General features: G+C 38.6%; 1 protein-coding gene and 1 pseudogene across 4 annotated transcripts; one reads left to right on the top strand and one right to left on the bottom strand.

Annotated features, from left to right (window-relative positions):
• The first annotated feature begins 1,256 nt into the window (after positions 1–1,256).
• Positions 1,257–21,253, top strand: LOC120322158 (eIF-2-alpha kinase activator GCN1-like). Of its 4 annotated transcripts, none has more exons than XM_039377190.2 (4): positions 1,257–1,358; positions 1,412–1,514; positions 4,926–4,998; positions 20,870–21,057. In XM_039377190.2, exons 1-4 carry the CDS (start codon positions 1,344–1,346, stop codon positions 20,901–20,903), a joined length of 225 nt encoding a protein of 74 aa, XP_039233124.1. In that variant the 5' UTR covers positions 1,257–1,343; the 3' UTR covers positions 20,904–21,057. The 4 variants fall into 4 exon arrangements, with proteins under 4 accessions (XP_039233124.1, XP_039233125.1, XP_039233123.1 ...); XM_039377191.2 differs by having other exon boundaries at positions 4,904–4,998; XM_039377189.2 differs by lacking the exon at positions 4,926–4,998 and having other exon boundaries at positions 20,870–21,253.
• Positions 3,032–4,503, bottom strand: LOC122319626 (annotated as a pseudogene).
• Positions 21,254–22,755: the final 1,502 nt, after the last annotated feature.

The following is a 22,755-nucleotide window of genomic DNA, read 5'->3' as shown; positions in this document are numbered from 1 at the left end:
GTTCATATGGACGGACATACAGACGGACAGACAGACGGACATGGCCAGATCGTATAGATCGAACATATATACTTTATATGGTCGAAAACGCTTCGTTCTGCCTGTTACTTACTTTTTAACGAATCTAAAACACCCTTTTTACTCTACGAGTAACGGGTATAATTATTTTTGTTTTTGTTCTCTCGTGAACTCGTTTGTGTGCCAAACCACATAAGGCAATATTTCAGATTATATTTAAAGCTATGTTAGTCGGAATTCTGTATTATTTTATCTATAAATATAATATCGAACTAGTTATTCCTTACATGGATTACTGGGTTTATTGGGTTATTGGTTTGCATAATTCGTTTGAATTCGAGCCTATTAAGAACTAATGAAAACAAACATATATAGTTTCCAAGAGGGCTGGGCAGATGCCCGACGTCGGCAGCGGTGAACAGAATTGATGACAGCGCTATGGGCAGAATGCTGTACTTTTGCATCCGCCTCATAGCTCGCTGCATAGTCGGCTGCCTAGGTCTTCGGAACTACCGTGGCACTGCTGAGTTAGCGCCTCCTGCCCAATGTATTCCCCTATCAATTAGCGAATCCGAAGTCATTCCTTCAGATTGCTGAATTGAAGACTGCTCCAAACTAACTTATATTTAAAAAGTTCCGAATGGAAAATTTTGTTTTATAATTTAATAGTCTAACTGTATTGGCCAACTTTATTCAAAAAAATAGGAAATAGGAATTTATCACATAAAATTCTTTGTAGGTCTCATCTAGTGTTATATTTCTCCTTGAATAACTAGATCAAAGGCCTTTTGTAACATTCGATACGTTTCAGCAACGGAAATATTATTCCGCTCGCAAAATTTAACAGCTCTTCTTTGCTCAACAAAATTAATAAATAAATAATAATAATTATTTATTGTAAATGCATTTTTTAATAATTTTAGAATTGTTTTAATATCCATTTGAGCTATCTTAAACACACGTACAAAATATTTAAAACCAGGCTAAGGGACATGGCGTTATTAAATGGTGAGGCCAATAATGTCTTTCAGGTGCTCTAGAAATCGAATAACTAAATTCCAAATAATATTCAGGAATATGGAAAATAGATGTGAATTAATTTCTACTTATCCACAAGTATTTTTTTGTTATATCTCTTAGACTTAAAAGTGTGATTTGCGTATTAGTAGCTATTCTGCAAAGTATACAAGTGGCGTTGTTTTATTACCAAAGTTCCAGTTTCATCACAAATACTAATATCTTATTTTGTCGATCTCCTTGTGAGGTTACCGAGGTCACATATATAAGAAGTTTTTCTAATTCAGTAAAATACACGTTTTTAAAATATGGTGGACGAACAGGTTTTTACTTAATAATATTTGAGAAACAACTGATTACCCTTTTATTTGTCTAGTTATCTGGAGCTTTGCGAGATTTACCAGGCAGAGTTCTAAACGTGCCTGTTGAAGAACGACAACATTTATTTCGAAATGTGTCCTCAGTTTTAAGACATTCTGGTAAGAAATTTAAAAATCTTCCAATTAATTTTTATTCAATAATCAAATCAATTAAAATTAACAAAAATCGTATAGCATACTAACTCGTATGTACACCTTATTACCACAGTGTTTTAGTGATTTTTTGTAAAAACACGTCCGGCGATAATTATTACATTCATTTGCTTGCAACTTATTTGTTGCAGTTACGAATTGAATTTCATGTCGGTATTGTTGTTAACTAAAAAAGTACCAGAAAAATGGAAACGCAGTATTTCAACTAGGAATATTGAAATATTCAATAAACCAAAACTAGTTTCTTAATCATAAAAACGAAAAAAATTTTTAACAAGAACCAAATGTGCCGGATTTTTTTTATCATTCTAACTTAACTTATTATATATGTTACTGGTATAGTAAAAGGATATACTAGATTCGTTGAAAAGTTTGTATCAGCGTGCAGATAGATTTAAGCGCAAGTTTGTTTCTTTGTGTTGTTTCGTCCTCGAACTCGGCTGCTAATTTCGGAGCTGATTTTTGATTTTTTGAAACAATTTAGAAAAATGATGTATCTTAGTTTTATCGGATGGGTTAGCAAAACGTGTTTAGGGTTTCGGTTTTTAAAAGATATACATCTGCCAGAAAAAGTATGCGTACACACTAAACGTATGTATAACTTTGATGGCCATAAATGTATTTCATGTATTCATTTTTTTATATTATTCACAAACTTATTATTAATTTTATCCGTGGGCTTTTTTAGCAAAGCACATTACTAATTTTATAAAAATTAAAAAGGCCCAACTTTCAACACTGACCGTTTTGGGCGGTTTGTGGGCGTTAGGGTGGGCTTGGCAAAAAGTTTTTCTGCAGATCGATAGAAATTTACAATACTAATAAGAAAATGAAGAAATATCCAAAAAATTTTCAAAAGTGTGGGCGTTAGAGTGAGCATGGCAACATGGGTCAACAAACTTGTGCTTTCTCAACTTTTTAGCTTTTATAATTCCTTAAATCTCGACGTTCATGCAGACAGACGGACATGGCCAGATCAGGATCAATACCTGATTAAGAATATACATATATGTATGTATACTCTCTATGGTCGGAAACGCTTCCTTCTGCCTGTAACATACTTTTCAACGAATCTAGTATACCTTTTTACTCCACGAGTAACGGGTATAAAATAAATTAAAATTTCTTTCTCGCGGACTTAAAGCTGAATTTAAAGTGTTGAAAAGTATATCTACACTTTTTACCAGCACATCCGTCTCCCAAAGCTAGACAAAGTGTCTTAATAAACAATGTACAATAAATCTCAAATGATTGCAGACTCAAATCTACCATTTACTAATTTACAATTTACCATTAATTTCATCTATATTGTTTATATAAAAATTGAGTATATTTTAAATTTACATCTTTGTAAATTTTTTATTAATGGTAATGGGAAAGTTTGTTAGTCTTGATAGGGCTTATAAATACAAGGTGGTTATTAAATAGGTCGTTTGGTAATATGTATAAGGTTGTCAAATATCTCCCTTCCGCTTTTTTGCTCTTTATTCAATGCTTTATAAAAAGTGTTACAGTGATCGGATTTAGTTCAAATATGCGCCGTTTTGTTCGATAATCTGTTTCCATCTAGACGGCAACTTCATAATACCTCCCTCGTAGAAGCCCCCCTCCTTATTTGCGAAGAACTCGGACAGCCACTTTTCACAAGCCTCTTTTGAGTTCAACTTTACACCACCAAGGGCACTCGCCATGGACAGGAACAGGTGGTAATCACTTGGCACTATGTCCGGGCTATATGGTGGATGCGATAAAACCTCCCATCCGAGCTCCCGTAGCTTCTGACGAGTCATCAACGAAGTGTGTGGTCTGGCGTTGTCCTGGTGGAACACTACACCCTTCCTGTTGGCTAATTCTGGACGCTTCTGGTCGATCGCCTGCTTTAAGCGGTCCAGTTGTTCGCAGTAGATGGTAGAATTAAGCGTATGGCCATATGGGAGCAGCTCATAGTGGATGATTCCCTTCCAATCCCACCAAACACACAGCAAAACCTTCCTGGCCGTCAATCCCGGCTTGGCCACTGTTTGGGACGATTCACCGGCCTTCGACCACGACCGTTTTCGCTTGATATTGTCGTATGTGATCCATTTTTCGTCGCCAGTCACCATCCGCTTCAAGAATGGGTCGAGTTCGTTCCAGAAGGTTTTTTTGCGTCAAATCATGCGGCACCCAAACATCAAGCTTTTTTTTGTATTCAGCCTTCTGCAGATGGTTTAAAATGGTTTGGTGACTAACTCCCATCTCCTGGGCGATGTCACGAGATGCCACATGCCGGTCTAACTCGATGTATTCCATGATTTGATCGGTATTTGTCGTCACAGGTCTTCCGCCGGCTGGCTTATCCATGGTGTCGTTTTCACCGGCTCTGAATCGTCGAAACCATTCCTCCGCGGTTCGAAGTGATAGAGTACCATCCCCCAAAACACCATTAATCTCACGGAACGTTTCTCTAGCGGATTTGCCTTTAACGAAGGAAAACTTTAAAATAGCGCGAATTTCGGCGTTAGTGAACTCCATGTTTACACGTCTATAACTGTTGAACGCAATATCCAATAACTAATCATGCATAGCGTCGTTTTGTAGGTTATGTCAAGACCTTTCAAATTATGTATAGTATTGCCAGATACGAGCTCTGTAGCGCTTTGTACATAGCCGCGAAATTCAAAAGACAAAAAGGCGGAAGGGAGATATTTGACAACCTTATATGCAAGTACCATCCTTGTGCACTTGCACCGTTGCTGCAGTTGTATCTATTTTGTCTAAGTTTTAAAAAAAATTTCTCAATATTGTTGCCTTTAAATAATTTAAGTACAATTTTTGTATTGGCTATCAATTCTTTTTCAATGGCTGCATGTTCGATTAAAGTTCCACTGGCAAAACAGATATGTTTACCTTATAGCCGAGTCGATCTGGCCATGTTCGTCTGTCCGTCCGTATGAACGCTGAGATCTCAGGAACTACAAAAGCTAGAAAGTTGAGATTAAGCATACTCCAGACTCCAGAGACATAGACAGAGCGCAAGTTTGTCGATTCATGTTGCCACGCCCACAAACCGCCTAAAACTGTCGGTGCTGAAGACTCTCCTTCGCACTTCCATTAGCTGAGTAGCGGGTATCAGATAGTCGGGAAACTCGACTATAGCGTTCTCTCTTGTTTTTATCTTAAATAAGGAACTTAATCAAGAACGACAAAACTAGGCGAAAAATAAAATAGCACCACTTGATAAAAAATGCTTAAATTTTCAATTTTAAACTTGATCTTTAACTAAAAAAAATTCACCAATAACAAATGTATGCCTATTAAAACTACACCTAACCCACTAATTTAATATTTGGTAGTATTCCCTATTACCAATAACAGGTGCGCAACGTTTTGGCATGGAATCTACCTGGCACCGTTTTAGGAATACTTTGCTCCAGGACGCAACTCAAAGGTATTCGTTGTTAGTTGGCTTAGAAGCTACAACTTCTTTTTTTTATATCTGACGAAGGATTTTCGCTGGATTGCGGCCTGGGGACTGTGCAGGCCACTCAAAATAGGAACAGATTTATTTTGGAACCAATCCTTGGCTTTCCTGCTTTGGTGATTGGGGTCATAGTCTTGTTAGAAGACCCATTTTAGCGGCATATCCTATTTGGCAAAGGTAGCATCACCGTCACCAAAATATCCACAAACACATGTTGATCCATGATGGTTTTTATCCAACGTATTGCCCCAACTACGTAGTAGGAGAAACGATTGAAATATGGGAAAATTTCCACTGAAAAGGAAATTTTTGTGGGATTTGGAAATGAAAATGGGGTATCGAATGTGGGATGTATGTTTTTTTATTTATTTTGAATTAAAACGAATATTTATGTTCATATAATGGATTATAAACAGAATTTCGTGTGAATTATATTAAATCTGTGTCCATATCACTATCCGAACCATCGACATTGCTATTGCCGTTTTCATCCACTTTTGGATTGACGTTGTTCTTATCATTAGCAGCAATTTGGCGCAATTGCTCAGCTTTTGATTGCAGAAACTTATGGAATTCCATGCACGACAAAGTGAAATTATGTTTCATCATCAGCATTGCTTTCAGTGTCCACTTTCAATTATTATTACTTTATTATTATTATTCATATAATTTCTTCGAATCTTATATATTTATAAATGCTGTTATCAACAATATGAATGCTGTTGCCTTTGTCACTGTAAAATTAATTTCTTTGCGATAAACAAATATAGTCTATAGATGTACTATAGTCGAGTTTGATCATGTGTACTGTGTACATTTTATGCAATGTCTATGTACTATGTTTTACATTTTGAATTTTAAACCGAAAATGTTAATAAACAGCGTTCCCATTTTGTGGCAATGTTGGATAGGAAAAACGCTTAAAAATTTGGGAAAATCCCACACAATGTGGGACATCTACGACGCTTAATAATACTGGATCCTCCGTGTTTAATTGTTTCTGCTTTGTAATTTGACTTATATTCGGTGTTCTTGGGGCGCATTACATACGATCGAGATCCATTGCCAACAAAAATAACAACCTTGCGTGGGCGTGGAAGTTTGGGACGGTTTGTTGGCGTTAGAGTGGGCGTGGCAACATAAATCGACGAACTTGCGTCAATGTCCATGATACGGCTGGCTTTTGGAAATGACACTTGGACGTCCTCTGCCAGCTGTTGCAGTACTCGGATGGCTAGGAACACGGCGCGGTTGAACCCGAAGGATCTGGGGTATGCTTTGGATCGACCCAGATCTAACGATACATTTTTGTAATGTCCGCACTGAAGACGTATTAAATATACCGCCACTTCAGGATCTGGATCGTGAGATCGGATTGCAGGACTGGACCAGCATGAAGGATATCATTTAGCAGCTTACATTTTCCGGCGGACTTGAAGCGTTAAATACAACGAGAATCTTTGTAGTGGTGGCTTTCGGGCTTAACTACCGCATGATGATAAGTCGGAGAGCTATGAGTCGACGGAACTTCTTTCATTTGACCCAGTTCCAGATACTTCGCCGTCATATTGCTATTTTAGGGAAGAGTCTTTAAACGATTCTCGTTTCTAAGAAACTGAGCTAACGCAATGGACTTCGAATATAAAAAATTGAATCGGAATTCTCGGAGGCACAGAACGGGAGCGTCACCAGGTACCTCCCGCTTGTGTCTTTCTTCGTAGTTTGGATGAAGTTCCTTTCACAAATATAATGAGACTCTTTTACCATCTTGACTGGTAAATCCTCCACCGCCCAGAACATGCTGAGAGCGTGTCGAGCGAATAAGGGTCGCCTATTTGGTGCACCTGAATCGGAAAACGACCCGTTTCGGATTACCATTGGATATCGGCCCCGTTAGCACCCACCCAACCCAGGAGCGAGCCGCAAATATTTTGTCGGGTACCATCCATCATTATGTCAGTCCCGATCCATACATTAATTTGAGAGCTCTCAAAAAGGTAGAATCTGCCAAGCGGAGAGCGCAGAAAGCGCGGACACAATCTTACCGGATGGTTCTTCTTGGAGCATAAGTCACACCCTTTCTGCTTAGGGCTGTCCTTTGTCTCTCTAGTTTTTTGGAACTGCCTGAGTCGGTTTCATATCCTCGATGGCCTTCCGATGACCTTTCGCTCTGGAAGGTGTTTATTTAATATCAATCTGGGATTTCGGATTTGGACGTTAAGGACTGTTCCCACAAGGAGAGAGTCAGATTTGGCAGTTTGCTCGGATATCGAACTCAAGTTGAACTGGAGCTTCAGTTGGCTGTCGACTAAATGTCGCACATAGACGCAGCGCAAGTTTGTCGATTCATGTTGCCACGCCCACTCTAACGCCCACAAACCGACCAAAACGGCCACGCCTACACTTTTGAAAAATGTTTTAATATTTTTTCATTTTTGAATAAGTCTTGTAAGTTTCTATCGATTTGCCAAAAAAAATTTTGCCACGCCCACTCTAACGTCCACAAACCGTCAGTGTTGAAGACTCTCCCCCGTACTTCCACTAGCTGAGTAACGGGTATCAGATATTCAGGGAACTCGACTATAGCGTTTTCTCTTGTTTTGATTTGTGCCCTTAGCTAGGTCTTCACTTGTTCGAGCGCTCAAACCAGCGCACTTAGTGTGCACTATGGTATCACACATCTAACCAGGAATTGCTTGCTGCTCAGACCTTATTTCCTGACGGCATATGTTTCCATGTTCTTAAAATTCAGACCAGAGGCACAAAATCTAAATTTGCAAGAAAGCTACTCTGCCTCCCTAACGCTAACTAAATATACCACTGTGGTAACTATATGTAGTTTTAAATGTGCGCGCAGTTGCCCGATTATCGAAAATATTTGAAAACGCCCAATCAATATGCGTATTGCTATTGGTTGTAGACGCATCCAAATCTAGCAACGAACTAAAACCCTTTACATCTACTAAAAAATCGAAAATTTGCTTGCAGCAGCCAGAGATGGAGTGGAGGTTAAAATCTCCTAACACTAAACAATTACTATTTAAAAATGTGTGCTGCTGAAATAACTCCTTAAATTCAGATTCAAACTTCTTTAAGGGATAGGTCGGACTTTTATATAAAACAAGAATTCCTAAAGATCGGTACTTAAAGATAGCAAACTCAAACACTGAAGAGGCTAAATTTGAAAGATTTAAATGAAATCGACCACTTGAGCAAAGACTTACATTCTTAAATAGTTCGTTTCGAATACAAACGAGAATGCTTCTTGGTCGGGCTCCGCTAGCTACTGACTGGCAATCTAATCTCACTGCTGTGGTAAAGCCAGGAATTTCATATACCTCATTTGAGTATGTTGATGCTTTAACAAAGCACAGAAGAGAAGACCTAAGCATTAGACGATCGGAACAAACATCGCTTATGTGGCAGTGTCTCATTCTCCATTCGTTGACGTGTGAAGACGACCGCCGGCACTCATTGCAACGAAACAACGCGGACTTCTCTCATACGTCTCCGCGACTTCTGCAGACAGCGAGCGGTCAATCACCCCTAACCCGACGAATTTACTACTGGAACGGTATCATCGGCTCGCTCAATTTCGTCGACGCTAGTACTTGCTCGCCCTGAGCCAGCGATCAAAACAAAAACGCAACTCAACGGTTCCGCTGTGCTAGCAGAAAACCAAAACATAAACAAGAACGCCGGGTCGACAATACAGACTGGAATGGAACAATTAAAAGAAAACTTAGCCCTCAAAATCCGAAAATAAGGCAAAAATTACACGAGACGATGTCACTAATAAAACGCCAGCAAACACCAACAAATTTGAGCTTCTGGCAAATTCTACTGATGAAAGTGTACAAACGACAAAGTCATTCAAAGAGGAATCTAAGAAGGTTAAGCCTCCTCCAATTTACATTCGCGAAAAAAGCTCAAGTGCCTTAGTGAACAAAATAGCGACATTAATAGGAGAAAACTTGTTCTACATAATCCCCCTAAGAAAAGGGGAACATTAATGAAACAGAGAGCCAGATACTAAAAAAAAATGAGGTTCACCCAATCTACAAGTTACAGCTCCTATTGCATCGGCGTATCACAGTAGAAGAGCCACACAAGCGCAACCGCCCAGTGCAGTGCACTAACTGCCAAGAATATGGCCACACTAAGGCTTACTGTACACTGAACTCTATCTGCGTAGTCTGTAGTGAAGCCCACAGCACAGCGAAGTGTCATAAGAACAAGGTAGACAGCTCTGTTAAAATGTGCAGCAACTGCGGTGGTGCGGAGAATCAACACGAGCTCAGCCACACACATCAGTCACACTCTGCCACAATCGGGCCCCTCTTAGACGGCACCCCTTCCTACACATCGTACCAATCCTAGCGTTTCCTTCGCTATTGCCTTAAGATCGGGAATTATCCCGTCACTCTGGCCGCAGTCTACTGCCCACCTCGTTTTGCAGTTTCTGAGGACCAATTCTTGGAATTTTTCAACACACTCGGTGAGCGATTTATAGCGGCTGGTGACTACAATGCCAAGCACACGCACTGGGGTTCACGCCTTTTAAACCCAAAGGGCAATCAACTTTACAACGCGCTTTTTAAGCCACGAAATAAGCTCGATTATGTCACTCCGGGTAGGCCTACATACTGGCCAGCAGATCCAAATAAGCTCCCGGATCTCATTGACTTCGCAATAATAAGAAATATCCCTAGAAATAATATTGTCACTTGCAGAACTATCATCAGATCACTCACCAGTTTTACTTGCTCTCAGGCATCAACCACATATAACTGAGCACACCTACAGGCTGACAGGCAACAGGACCAACTGGGCAAGGTACACGAAATATGTTTGTACTCACATGGTACCAACTCAAACAGTGTCTACCCATGAGGATATTGACCGCCTGACCGAATCGGTGGAGGAAAATCTGGTTGCTGCAGCCAAGGCCTCTACCCCTCCAGACACACACAAAATGACAAATCATACCAAGACAACTCGCGAAATCGAACTGCTAGTACTTGAAAAACAAAGACTAAGAAGAAAATGGCAGAATCACAGATCCCCAAAGGCTAAGGAACAGCCAAAATAGCAACACGTAGACTAACCAGGGCACTTAAGCTTGAGGAAGCAACCGCCCAGCATCTATATATCGAACAACCATCGCCCACCAGCAAGAAGAACCCTTTGTGGAAAGCACACAATAATATTCAGCCACCAGCAGAAACAGTCGTTCCACTGCGAGGCCCCTCGGGAAGCTGGATACGCAGCGAACAAGATAAAGCAAGTGCATTCGCCGATCACCTTCAAGGCGTATTCCAACCAAATACTGCTAGCAACTCATTTGTCCTACCTGTAGCAATTAAAATCCAGCCACCAATAAATCCAATAACATTTAGTCAACGTGAGATAGCATCTATAATAAAAGATCTTGAGCCCAAAAAATCACCTGGACACGACTTGGTGACACCAAAAATGATCATAGAACTCCCACCGTGTGCGGTTCTGACCTTATGCAATCTCTTTAACGCTATTACGAAACTTGGATACTATCCCCAAATGTAGAAAAAGGCGGTCATAGTGATGATTCCCATGCCAGGCAAAGACAAAACGCAACCCTCATCCTACAGACCAATCAGTCCCCTATCGTGTCTCTCGAAACTGTAAAGGCATTCTTAAAACACCTAGCTCCCTACTTAAGAATGCGAAACACAATACCATCCCATCAATTTGGTTTTCGCAAAAATCATGGAACGATCGAACAGGTCAATCGCATCACAAACGAAATTCGTACTGCTTTTGAGCACCGGGAATACTGCTCAGCAATATTCTTAGATGTCGCACACGCATTTGACCGAGTCTGGCTGGAAGGACTAATGTACAAGATAACAAAACTGCTTCCGCGGAATACCCACAAAGTGTTCGAATCGTATCTCTTCAAAAGAGTGTTCTCAACCAGGTGTAACAGTTCGACTTCACACGACCGCTTCATCAATGCTGGAGTTCCCCAAGGAAGTGTGCTGGGCCCCGTTCTTTACACTTTATATACAGCAGACATGCCTACAAACTATCAGCTCACAACCTCTACGTTTGCTGACGATACCGCAATACTCAGCCGATCCAAATGCCCATCAAAGGCAACAGAAAAACTTGACTATCATCTTAAAACAGTGGAAAGATGGTTTGCGGACTGGCGCATTAAGATACAGACTGAATAGACAAGCCTGCCCACCATGTACCCTAAACAATACACTCATCCCACAATCAGACGTAGTAACATATCTCGGGGTTCACCTAGATAGACGCCTCACCTGGCGGCGACATATAGTTACTAAAAGGACTCATATGAAGCTTAAAGCAGTTAATCTCCACTGGCTTATTAACTGCAACTCTCCGCTTAGTCTAGAATACAAAGTACTTCTCTACAATACCGTGCTGAAACCCATTTGGACATACGGCTGTGAATTATGGGAAAACGCGTCCAAAACCAACATTGAAATTATACAGCGAGCTCAGTCAGCGATTCTGCGAACTATCACTGGGGCACCATGGTACCTACGCAGCGAAAGCATCCATAGAGACCTCAACATAAACCTCGTCATCGAGGAAATCCAGATGAGAAGGAGTAAACATCAAGCAAAGCTCGCCGCACACGAAAATCCTCTCGCGAAGTCGCTATGTAGTCACAGCAGACTAAAGCGCAAAGAATCTCCAGCCCAGCAAAGAAATCCTAGGGCCGTCTCTAACTAATACAACTATTTTATATTGTACTTAAACTAATTTATATAATAAGATTTGAATAATTATTGTTAGTCTCATAATAAGAGAAGATCCAATAAATAACGCAATAATTTCGAAAAAAAAAAAAAATGTTGCAGTGTAAAAATATGGAAAAATATATGAAGGTTCGGACAATTGATTAAACAATCGAAATGGGTATTCGGTAGCTTAGTGGAACGCAATTTTCGGAGCTCTGCTTCTGAAGCTGAATCCTGTGTGGATCTTGGGGGGGAAAAGGTCCAATAATGAAGAGACCTGCCGCAGTTGTTTCTCTACTACAGGCTACATACAGCGCAGCTCTCTGCATGCTGGAGTTAGTGTGAACTACCACTTCACTGTACGTAGCTCCTTGACTTTAATGAATAGTTATTGCTTCTGCAGGAACCACTGGAAACTGCCTTCGGTCAATTGTAGTTGCCTGATTAGAATTAATTTAAAATTTTTTTATAATTTTCGAAATCGGCGTCCATGAAGCCTCCTTATAATGTCTGCGCTTGGAACGCGCATTTACTCCTATGCTTTCATCTAGAAATTGTAGCCAAAGAAGATCTGGAGTGTTGGATGTACTGAATCCTATCTCCCCAAGGACACCAGTGGCTCCGTTTACGAGACCATCTGATGTATCTACATTGACCGTCATCATATATTTGGCAGTGGTTTTTAAAGTCAGAGAGGTACACAATCCTTGTGTCTCAGATGTTTTTAGGGACCTAGCTTGTTTCAGACATCTGTTTCTCTGCTGTAAGCTAATTTGAGCGGACTTAACTGAGAGAAATTGAGCAGTGGGAATCGAGTTAAGCTTCTGCCTTTTGTACCGATCTGTGTCCTGATTGCTTGTAAAAAGGTGAATTGAATTATTTGAAATTTGACTTTCATTGGATATTCTAGATCTAAGCAAGCTAACATCATCAAACGTCATTTGAATGCCATGTTATTAAGTGCAATTGCAAACGCTTGGTCATCTCGCTGTCGCATTATCTCTGTGAGTTCAAAAAACCTAAAAGGACTCCACAGATACGATCCAAATATAGCACTGTATGGATCATTTGACGGGCCGCAATTGTCTAAAATCGCCGAACACGAAATACCTCCGAAAAGAGTTTCAACATTTTCTTTAGGCGAGAGTCCAAATGAGAAAAGAGCGTTGCACCGAACATAGAAATTTCGTCTATTATAAGAATTTTTAGATCAATAAATTTTGAACGAAGTGTATTCAACAAATCAGGGCTTAAACTTCTAAATGCGGACTCAGCCTGATTTACAGGGAGAGAGAACATGGAATGAAGAGTGGTCCTCCGATTCCGAAAGCAGCTTTGTTTAGGGATAGGGACTGAAATAAGGTGGATATTAATCTACTTTTGCCGAAATCTGCTCCGCTACATACGAACTCATAAAAAGTTCGATTTGTCCTTGCATTATGCAAGACATGAGTATGGTAAGTTTTTTGCTCCAAGTTTAGAGATCTAACAAAATTGGCTAACTTTAAAGGGGATATAAATGACGGAAGCTTTATTACCCGGATTGTGCTATCCGGATCAACATCTAACAAATTGTTGTTCAAGTTAAAAACATTATTTTGAGAATATATTTCAGGAATATCTAATGCCCTAAACTCCTCATAATGTTCGACCCGCACTTCTTCATTTTCTTCTATATTATCTGCTTTCATGGCTCTTCTAAGCGCGTCTTCTAAACTATCTACGGCATTATACTTTTCAATGTTGGCTTTAATAGCCTGCTCATTCTCATTGTAAAATTGCTCGTAATTTCTTTGAATCAAATCTACCTGTTCGTTTTTTCACGGAGAAAAGAGCATTACTAATGTTCGAAATAGTTTATCCTATCTGTATTAATATTAAATGGCCTATACCTAATAATACTTGCCTTATTTCTTTCCCTAATAAAGCCGCTTCCATCTCGGAGCGGAAAATATACTTCTCCTAAAACATCATTGCCTTCTTCAGTGTCATCGTCACTATTTGCCCTCTGACGAGTACTTTTACGGCTTTTAGAAAACTCAAAATTTGCTGAAAAATCGGCTAAACACAGGCCTTCATGGAAATCTGGTCTTTGTTCGTATCTATCCAGCAATCCTTTCAGAAATGGAGGAAGGTGTTGATATGAACGACCTTATTAATTGCTTCGGACAACACCATTCCCAGACAACAATACACGACTTCCTGAGCAGATATCTCAGTGCCTGAAATAAACTTGTGATCGAGATACTGTAGCTTTTGTCGAATGCTTGAATTGCCTCTTCTAATGTCATTATCTGCTTTTGCATTAACTTCGAAATACCCCGTTGGGACTTGCTAATATAATTAATAATGTAGTTACAGCAAGCAAAAGGGTCTAAAATTAAATGGATATCCATATTTGCCCTTTGCAAAAAAAGAATTTGTTTATTATAAGCTGATGGGTTGTAGGGGGGTGCTGTCCTGGAATTTTCCAAATATGCTGAAAAGAAACACTCGAAGAAAAGCGAACACTAGACTTTTCGTAATTGCGCGGGCGCGACCGGGCGTATGTTTATTCAGCGAAATTAGTTTTGACACTGGGCTTATTCTAATTAGTTAGGCGCTCCCAAGCGCAGCGGAGACTCCTTGGAGACTCTGTGGTGAAGAGCGGGAGTGCGTAAGAGGGAGCGGAGAGCGGGTGACAGTCCAAACCCCGTAACTTGGACATAAGCATTTACTTGAATTTCTGCAATATATGCTGAAATATGCTTAAATGGCTAATCATGTCATCTGCATGATTGCGAAGTAGAAAATCTCGAATTTTTTTTAAAGTTTTCGTGATGTAGAGAATTTTGAGTTGCTTCGGGAAGTGCATTTAATATTTCCGTCCGGGGCATTGGAGGGTATGGAATACCGAAACGACAAATAGATTGTCCCCGCACTTTTTTAAGACACGAATGCCCGTGCTTATGCTTTTGGTATTCAATATATGGAGCCAAATCTGGGTTTGTAACATCCACAGTTACAAACTGATCAATGAATGCTATTACAGTACGCATAGACACTTCATTGTTTAACACCCCCAGGCTTTTTCATAAGTTTAAAGGTCTATATCTGTAATCAAAACATCTAGCGCACGTCACTGGGTCTGTTCTTATAAGGCGCGCCTTTTCCCTAAACTGCAAATTTGAAGCTTCTTCTTAATTTATATTAACCCTATCTACATTGCGCTGGAGCAGTACTAACAGCTCTGGCCACCTAGTTTCAGCGGCCGATAAAGTTATGAAAAAAGTTGGCAGCCCAAATTGGCGAATCCTTTTCTTCTCATCTTCCCAGTGAGCAGGAGACGTGCGAATATCACTAAGGATCCTATATCCCTGATCATGACAAATAAGGTTGCCCATAAAATCTTCATTAAGTACGTTATAAGTACTTGAAATATTATTTCGAATTTTTATTAATTCCAACTTTTTAATATTGAAGACAGTTCGACAGCCTCGTCTATCTACATTCCTAAGTTCAGATCTAACTATGGTTGTGTAGCTTTCTGAAGATAGTATTTTTATGCCATCATATATGCCAGTTCTTCAGAATCAGCATCGAGAATTACGTCGAAAGGCTTTTGGCCTCATCTGGAGCTATTGTATCTCGTCATTCCTACATTATGTGTCTGGTTATTTTCAAGCAAAGTTTCTTGTCCTCCAGGATTTAGTTCTTCGGCTTCTGTATTCTGATCAGAATTACGCGCCTCCGAATTTTCATCCTCCTGCTGGATGGCTAGTTGTCCCTCTACAAAGGCTACATCAGCTTGAGATGCTACGAATGGAACAGTATCGGATGTGAAGTCAGAGATCCACTGCTCGTTAACTGACACATTGTGCTTTCTATAAAGCTCAGTATTAACTAAATACCTAATAGCGTCAGCAATTTTTTCAGGCCGTATGGTTTCTGCCATGAAATCATGTCCGTATTTCATTCTTCGTTTGAGGTGTAGCTGAATTACCTCTGCTACATTGAAAGCTCGTGGAAGAGACGTCACGATCTTGCTTCCTGGAATAGGGACATTGACAACTGCTCCTTTAATAGCACTTTGACGCTCATGACCTAGTGGCTTAATAATCATAAATGGAAGGCGAGGTGAAATCAGTCGTTCTTCCAAGGGAGTTAGGCCCCTCAAAGAGCTATGAATTTCTGGAAAATCTAAGCCATTTGAAATGGCCCCTTTTGGCTTACGGCCGGCTTTAATATTGCTGTGACAAGTTTTGAAAAACCTGAAAAGATTACCAGCGAAAGCAAGATGTCTTGCATTTTGGTATATCTCTTTTCTGAACTCGCAATGTTCTTCCAAATAAGACCTAGAAAGCTAACTTATTTGCTTGGGGAACCACAATCCTTCGCAACAAAAGCAAATCTGAGCTTCTATTTCAATAGGTCTGAATCTAATAGTCCTATTTTCCTAAGCTACATCAAGCCTAATTTCCTAACTTCGAATTGCATTCCGAAGATTTTCTGCTTCCCTATTATCACTAAGGCTTCTGTACTAACTAACTCGTTGACGTATATTTCTAATTGCATCGATCGTTGCTTGTCGAGCAGCTAATCGTGCGCTTCGCCGAGCAAGTGTATTTCTCGCCTGCTCGACTACCCTGCGATCCCTACCGGCCCTAGCCTTAGCTCTGTTGGCCCTATCACGCTCTCTTTCCAATAAGCGTTACTGTGTATCTCTTGCCAGTGCTCGACGCAGGGTATTTGGTTCTTGCTCACCCGCGCGATACACGGTATCCAAGCGCCCTGTACTGCATTCCGGACTAACGAGTCTTCCCTACGCCTACGCTGAGATACTGTATTTGCCACTCTCTCCACCTGCATATCCTTCATTTTCCCTATTTATTCCTATTTCTCAACATTTGCCTTCTTGCACGTTGAGAAGCAGAGGGTCTATTTAGACGAGGCATTTTTCAAATTATAAAAACGACTTAATAAAATATTTATAAATATATATATTAAATATTTTGAAATTATTATTTATTGAACAAAAAAAATACTTAACAGAAAAATAATATTATAAGAATGAGTATTTAAAAAGACTCAAGCTTATATTATTATTTTAAATATCAATATAATTTAAATAATAGTATTAGAAGTGTAAGTCTTTATAAAGACTAACGCTTGCAGCACTATTAAAAAAAATACGTGTAAATATATAAAATATGTCTGTATAAAAGAAGAGAGAACGCTATAGTCGAGTTCCTCGACTATCTGATACCCGTTACTCAGCTAGTGAAAGTGCGAAGGAGGCTCTTCAACACTGACAGTTTTTGGCAGTCTGTGGGCGATTTGTGGGCGTGGTAAAAAGTTTTTTGGCAAATCGACAGAAATTTACAAGACTAATACAAAAATGAAAAAATATCAAAACATTTTTTTAATTTGTGTGGGTGTGGCAGATTTGGGCGGTTTGTGGGCGTTGGAGTGGGCGTGGCAGCATGAATCAACAAACTTGCGCTGCGTCTATGTCTTTAATCTCAACTTTTTAGCTTATGAGTTTCTGAGATCTCCGCGTTTATACGGACGGACACACGGACATATATTAATTTATAGAATTTGTAGAATAGATTAAAATTAACTGTGAAAAAAGCGAAATAATATTTACTTAAGGAATAGTCTATAAAAAGACTTAAGCTTAAATTGATATTATTAGAACCTACCTAACTAAATTAATAGTATTATAAGTACAAGTCTTTAAAAAGACTTAAACTCTTAGTACTATTAAGTTTATATATGGATAGAAATATAAAAATAAGCCTTTAAAAAGGCTCAGTTCTTATATTAATATGGGTAGAAAAGCGTGGCGATATAAGGAGAAAGAAAAGTCAACTACAAATTTGATACTTAGCAATGAGCGCAGCGAATAATTGTTATGCTAAGTCAATGCAAAACTAGTGTGTTTAAGTGGTGGAAATTTATTAAAAAATAATATAGATTTAAAGTCCAAGAACTTCCAAAATGAAGGGCATATTTTGTCATTTTTAAAATGCATGTGTGCACCAATACAGTGGTCAGCTGTCGCTGTATGCGTACAAGAGTGCTGCTGGCTCTAGAGCTCTCCGCTCTCTGGTTTTTGAACAAAATTTCGAGAGAGCCTGGAGCCAGCACAAAAAAATCGTGTGCAAAAAAATCGTATGGCGTTACCCGCCGTTTCCGACCATATAAAGTAAAGTAAAGTAGATTCCGAAGACATAGTCGCAGCGCAAGTTTGTGAACTGATGTTACTATGTCATTATTATGATGTCACTATAACGCCCAAAACTGCCACGCCCACGGTTTTAAAAATTGTTTTGATATTTTTTACATTTAAATTTCTATCGACTTTTTGTCACGGCCCAAAAACTGTGACGTCCTAATATTTTAAATTTTTTTAATATTTTACTAGCTGAGTTACGGGTATCCGATAGTCGTGGAACTCGACTTCAGCATTCTTTCTTGTTGTCTCTCAAAATTTGAAACATTTTTTCACAAAGAGATTTAAAATTTTAATTCAAATTTCCCAGATAACACAAATAGGAATTTTGTATTCTCTATACAGAATTTATAATTTCCATTAAAGATAATAACCCTTGCGCGAACTCCGTTGGGCGCCAGTAAACAGAAGGATTTTGCCCTTGATATTTGTAAAACTTATTTTTCGGAATTTATACCGTTTAATAATCCTAATGACAATACTAATTTGGCATTTCTTATTCTTTTGAATTTAACGAAATGTTATTTGTATACAGTGCCGCCCAACTGAATAGTTTTAAAAAACCTATACTGTTGTCATCTCACATGGTTCCAAATGCATTTTGTTCGGTTTGTTTCTTTCTAATATTAGCCTGTATTTGTTTACTCATTATATTATATACAAGACAAAACCACGGGAAAAATGCTACATTTGCTTATTTTTGCTTATTTTTTAAACAGGGAAAAAGTACGACCGAGTGATTAAAATAAAATAAATTTTAAAATTGGATTGTATTCTAAAATTTAAGGCAATTTTTATCAGTTTTTTTAAGATGGTCCGTGAAAAAGCTCTAACGGATTTTGAAAAAACTAGTACGATGGCAGCTATATATGTATATTTCTGGCCTAGGCAACACTAAGTGTTGATAGATGCAACATTCTTTAAAAGTGTGGGCGTGGCAGTTTTGGGCAGTTTGTGGGCGTTAGAGTGGGCGTGGCAACATAAATCGACAAACTTGCGCTGCGTCTATGTCCCTGGAGTCTGTATGCTTTATCTCAACTTTCTAGCTTTTGTAGTTCCTGAGATTTCGACGTTCATACGGACAGACAGACGGACGGACAGACGGACGGACAGACGGACATGGCCAGATCGACTCAGCTATTGATCCTGATCAAGAGTATATATACTTTATATGGTTGGAAACGCTTTCTTCTGCCTGTTGCATACTTTTCAACGAATCTAGTATACCCTTTTACTCTACGAGTAACGGGTATAATTATGTAATATCAACGAGTTCGTGTGCGAAACGTGTCCCAAGTGGATGATATGTGTGAAAAATGTTCCCAACGCGTCGGATAGCCGCGAGAATGAAATCTTAGATCTTATACACACGGACATACATATGTGGTCCAATGAACACAAAAAGCCACCGGTGGTGGATGATTTTGCAACATTCATTGACGATAAAACTCGATAAAACATATTGGTATACATACAAGTTTAAAGAATTTCAAACTCGAAAGCATCGACACTGGGTCAAACACACACCAAACCAAGTGTATCACATCTAAAAATTTTTGGATGCAAAGCTATCGTGTTAAACAAAACACATAGAACGAAGTTTTGTCCAAAAGGAGACGCACACATATTGATAGGCTATTCTCAAACTTTGAAAGCTTATCGTTTATACAATCCGTAAAAACAAGTTTGCTTCCACGCACGTAGCAAACATGTTGATTGATATTAAGCATCACTTTGTTAGACAATTTGGAAAATGTTATTGATATCAAGTATGTTACAACAGAAAATATGATTTCCGATATTTTTACGAAAAATTTAAATAATATCAAGCATTAGTTAGGACTAAAATGAATATAAATTGAAATGTATGTTTGATAGAAATATGTTATTTTAAGTTATTCTGTATAGACATGTCGCCTTGAGGAGTGTTGAAAATAGAACTTCTCTGTACAATGCGAATGTCTTATACTATAATAACTTTGATAAGAATTTGTGGGGTTCAGAGCGTCTGCTCTGTTCGAGTAATTTTATTTGAATGCTCGTAGCATGCTGTCATTGGTGCAGCTAACCCGCACATGGTGTACTTTAAACTATGTACTCTTTATTGTGCATGCATATACATGTGTATGCAGTCGGTTTTTTTGTATTTGAAAGATAATTCGATGGCATTAATAATGGAATATAACTACGTGGAAATGACCACCACGTAGGTTTTTAGAAATTGCATCCCGGAAGACCAATTCTTGACGCACGGGGACAAATCGATGGGTACGGGTCTTCTGTTAAACTGGCCTAAATGGTTGACATATTTTCGTTAGTGCGCCGGAGGTCCAACGAGCTCGATAGATGTCAGCTGATATCAAAGACGGCCAAACTGAACCCTATTGAAAAAAAAAATCCTAAAATCACCCTATACATATATAGGTATATTCAAAACTAATGTTAAGGCTCAACGTAAGCAGCAGAATAGATGACAGCGCTATGGTCAGAGTGGTGAGTTTTTGTCTATGTTGCACAGTTCGCTTCATAAGTCATAAGTCGTTTAGACTGCTAATCCGGAAAAGGAATCCTCAATTTAGCAAAAATTACATGTTTTTTTAATCCAGTTTTATATTTTTCTGATGCATATCTTAAAAGTATGGCCAAAAAATATAATATATCAAATATGTGCAGGTGTTCCTCATAATTCCCCACCATGTAATAATCCGTCCCACTGAAATGTTTCTTGGAATAATTTGAAACACGAGGCACACTTATATAAAAAATATATGTTTAGTTATTAGTTACTGAGGTCTTGTGCTCTGATAGGCGACTACACTATTATTTTGAAGATAGTAATAATTATTATATATTTTATTTTAAGGTATAAATTCAACAATAGTTCGTGGCATATGTAAAGTGATTGGAACTACGATAACGAAATATAAGGATCCTACATCGCAGCTGATAGTTAGAGATCTTTTATTAGACCTTGTAACTACTCATCATGATTTAACAATTGAACATATGTTAAACGTCTTTAAAGCTTTTATATTTAAAGAGTTCGCTAGTGTACCCCTCAAAATCGTGTAAATTGGCCGTTATAGCATTAGGATGGATATCTATCATACAAAAACAAGCACAACGTGAATCAAACATCTTTAAAACCGAGAAAAAAAAATTGATTGAATATCAGTCGTTGTTATTTCAAATAACTGTTATATCGCCAAACCAAAAAGTTACAGACGCGAGAACAAAAATATTGTAGCGATCTATGGGACAATACTGCAATTTTTAATGAAACAATGGATATATTATTTGAAATGGAAGCAACTAGTAATGTTACAATTTTGTTCATGGAAATGATTCAATTTAAATCCCAAAAACTATAATGCCGTAATATTAAACCATCTACAGAAAAGCTATCAGAATACTTCGTAAAAAGTATGATATCATGCAAAACCAAACCGGACAAGTCCTTTATTACAGCTTGCAGTCCATTATTGGAATCAGTTACCGATACTGAATTTGATTCCTACATTTATCCATCTTTACAAAGGTCTATATTGCGAAGCCCAGAAAATACACTTCAAAGCATTGGATTAATTTTTAATATGTTGAATTTTGACTGCAGTCGTTATGCTCATAAGGTTGGAATAGTTCTCATTCAAAATTTATACAGTAAGGGTGACATCGCACGACAAGAGTCACTTGAATCTTTAAAACTTTTGTCAACAAATGCTCTGATTGGAATATAGTAAAACAATTACTAGAGCGTATTTTCTCTGTTTTAAATGGATCCGACGGCAAAATTAATGTGATCGAATATAGAATAAATCTCCTACAGGTAACTTAAAAGCATACAATGTTTTATCTATATAACTATATTATTTTTCTGCTAAATATAAAATAGAAGAAAAGTACAAAAGAATGGAATAGTCGATCTCCACGATTATCAATAGCTCAGCTAGCGGGTAACGGATATCTGATAATCAAGCAGAGTGCGAATATAGGAATGGGACGTTTAAACACGCCAGAAAAACAGTCCTTTTTCTGCAGTAAGAAGGAAAACAATGAGTTTTTGCTCTATCTCAATTCACACTTAGATTGCCGTCCACACGCCCTTTGTCAGGAGTGGCAGAATCCGTTATGGTCTCCCCGGAGTTCTGGGAGTCCCCATCATAGAACGCCGCTAACTTAATCTTAAACAATAATGTTTAGAAAAACTTTGGCATAGTTCGGTTGGCAAATCTTCATCCTAAAGCCTTACATGAAAGCATTCGCAAATAAATGGGGCGATTTAGCATGCTGGGCCGATTTATTTGGCAATTTCGTGTGCAGAAGATACTTTTAAATATGAGTCCTTTTGGACCTTTATGGAGCGCCGTGCTCTACGCGATTAGCTTCTTCTTTGTAGCATGGTATTACGAATGGTATTGCTAGCTTTAGGTGTCTCAGTTCTACGGTTTTAATTGTTGCAGCATACAAGTGGTCTTAAAAGGCGAGCTATTGACTCCAAAATATAATTTTTGTAGAACTAAGAAAAAGAAAAACCGTTACTCGTAGAGTAAAAGGGTATACTAGATTCGTTGAAAAGTATGTAACAGGCAGAAGGAAGCGTTTCCGACCATATAAAGTATATATATTCTTGATCAGGATCAGTAGCCGAGTCGATCTGGCCATGTCCTGTCCGTCCGTCTGTCTGTCCGTCTGTCCGTATGAACGTCGAGATCTCAGGAACTACAAAAGCTAGAAAGTGGAGATTAAGTA

This window comes from Drosophila yakuba, unplaced genomic scaffold, assembly GCF_016746365.2.
Source record: "Drosophila yakuba strain Tai18E2 unplaced genomic scaffold, Prin_Dyak_Tai18E2_2.1 Segkk10_quiver_pilon_scaf, whole genome shotgun sequence".
In the NCBI taxonomy this organism is placed as follows: domain Eukaryota; kingdom Metazoa; phylum Arthropoda; class Insecta; order Diptera; family Drosophilidae; genus Drosophila; species Drosophila yakuba.
Note: the sequence above shows the minus strand (reverse complement) of the source record. Positions and strands in the feature narration are given on the sequence as shown.

Bases quoted from the DNA above. Each gene is read 5' to 3' on its own strand.
- LOC120322158 (XM_039377189.2), top strand. The intron at 1,515-20,869 runs GTAAGAAATTTA...TTTTATTTTAAG, and splicing joins CTCAGTTTTAAGACATTCTG to GTATAAATTCAACAATAGTT.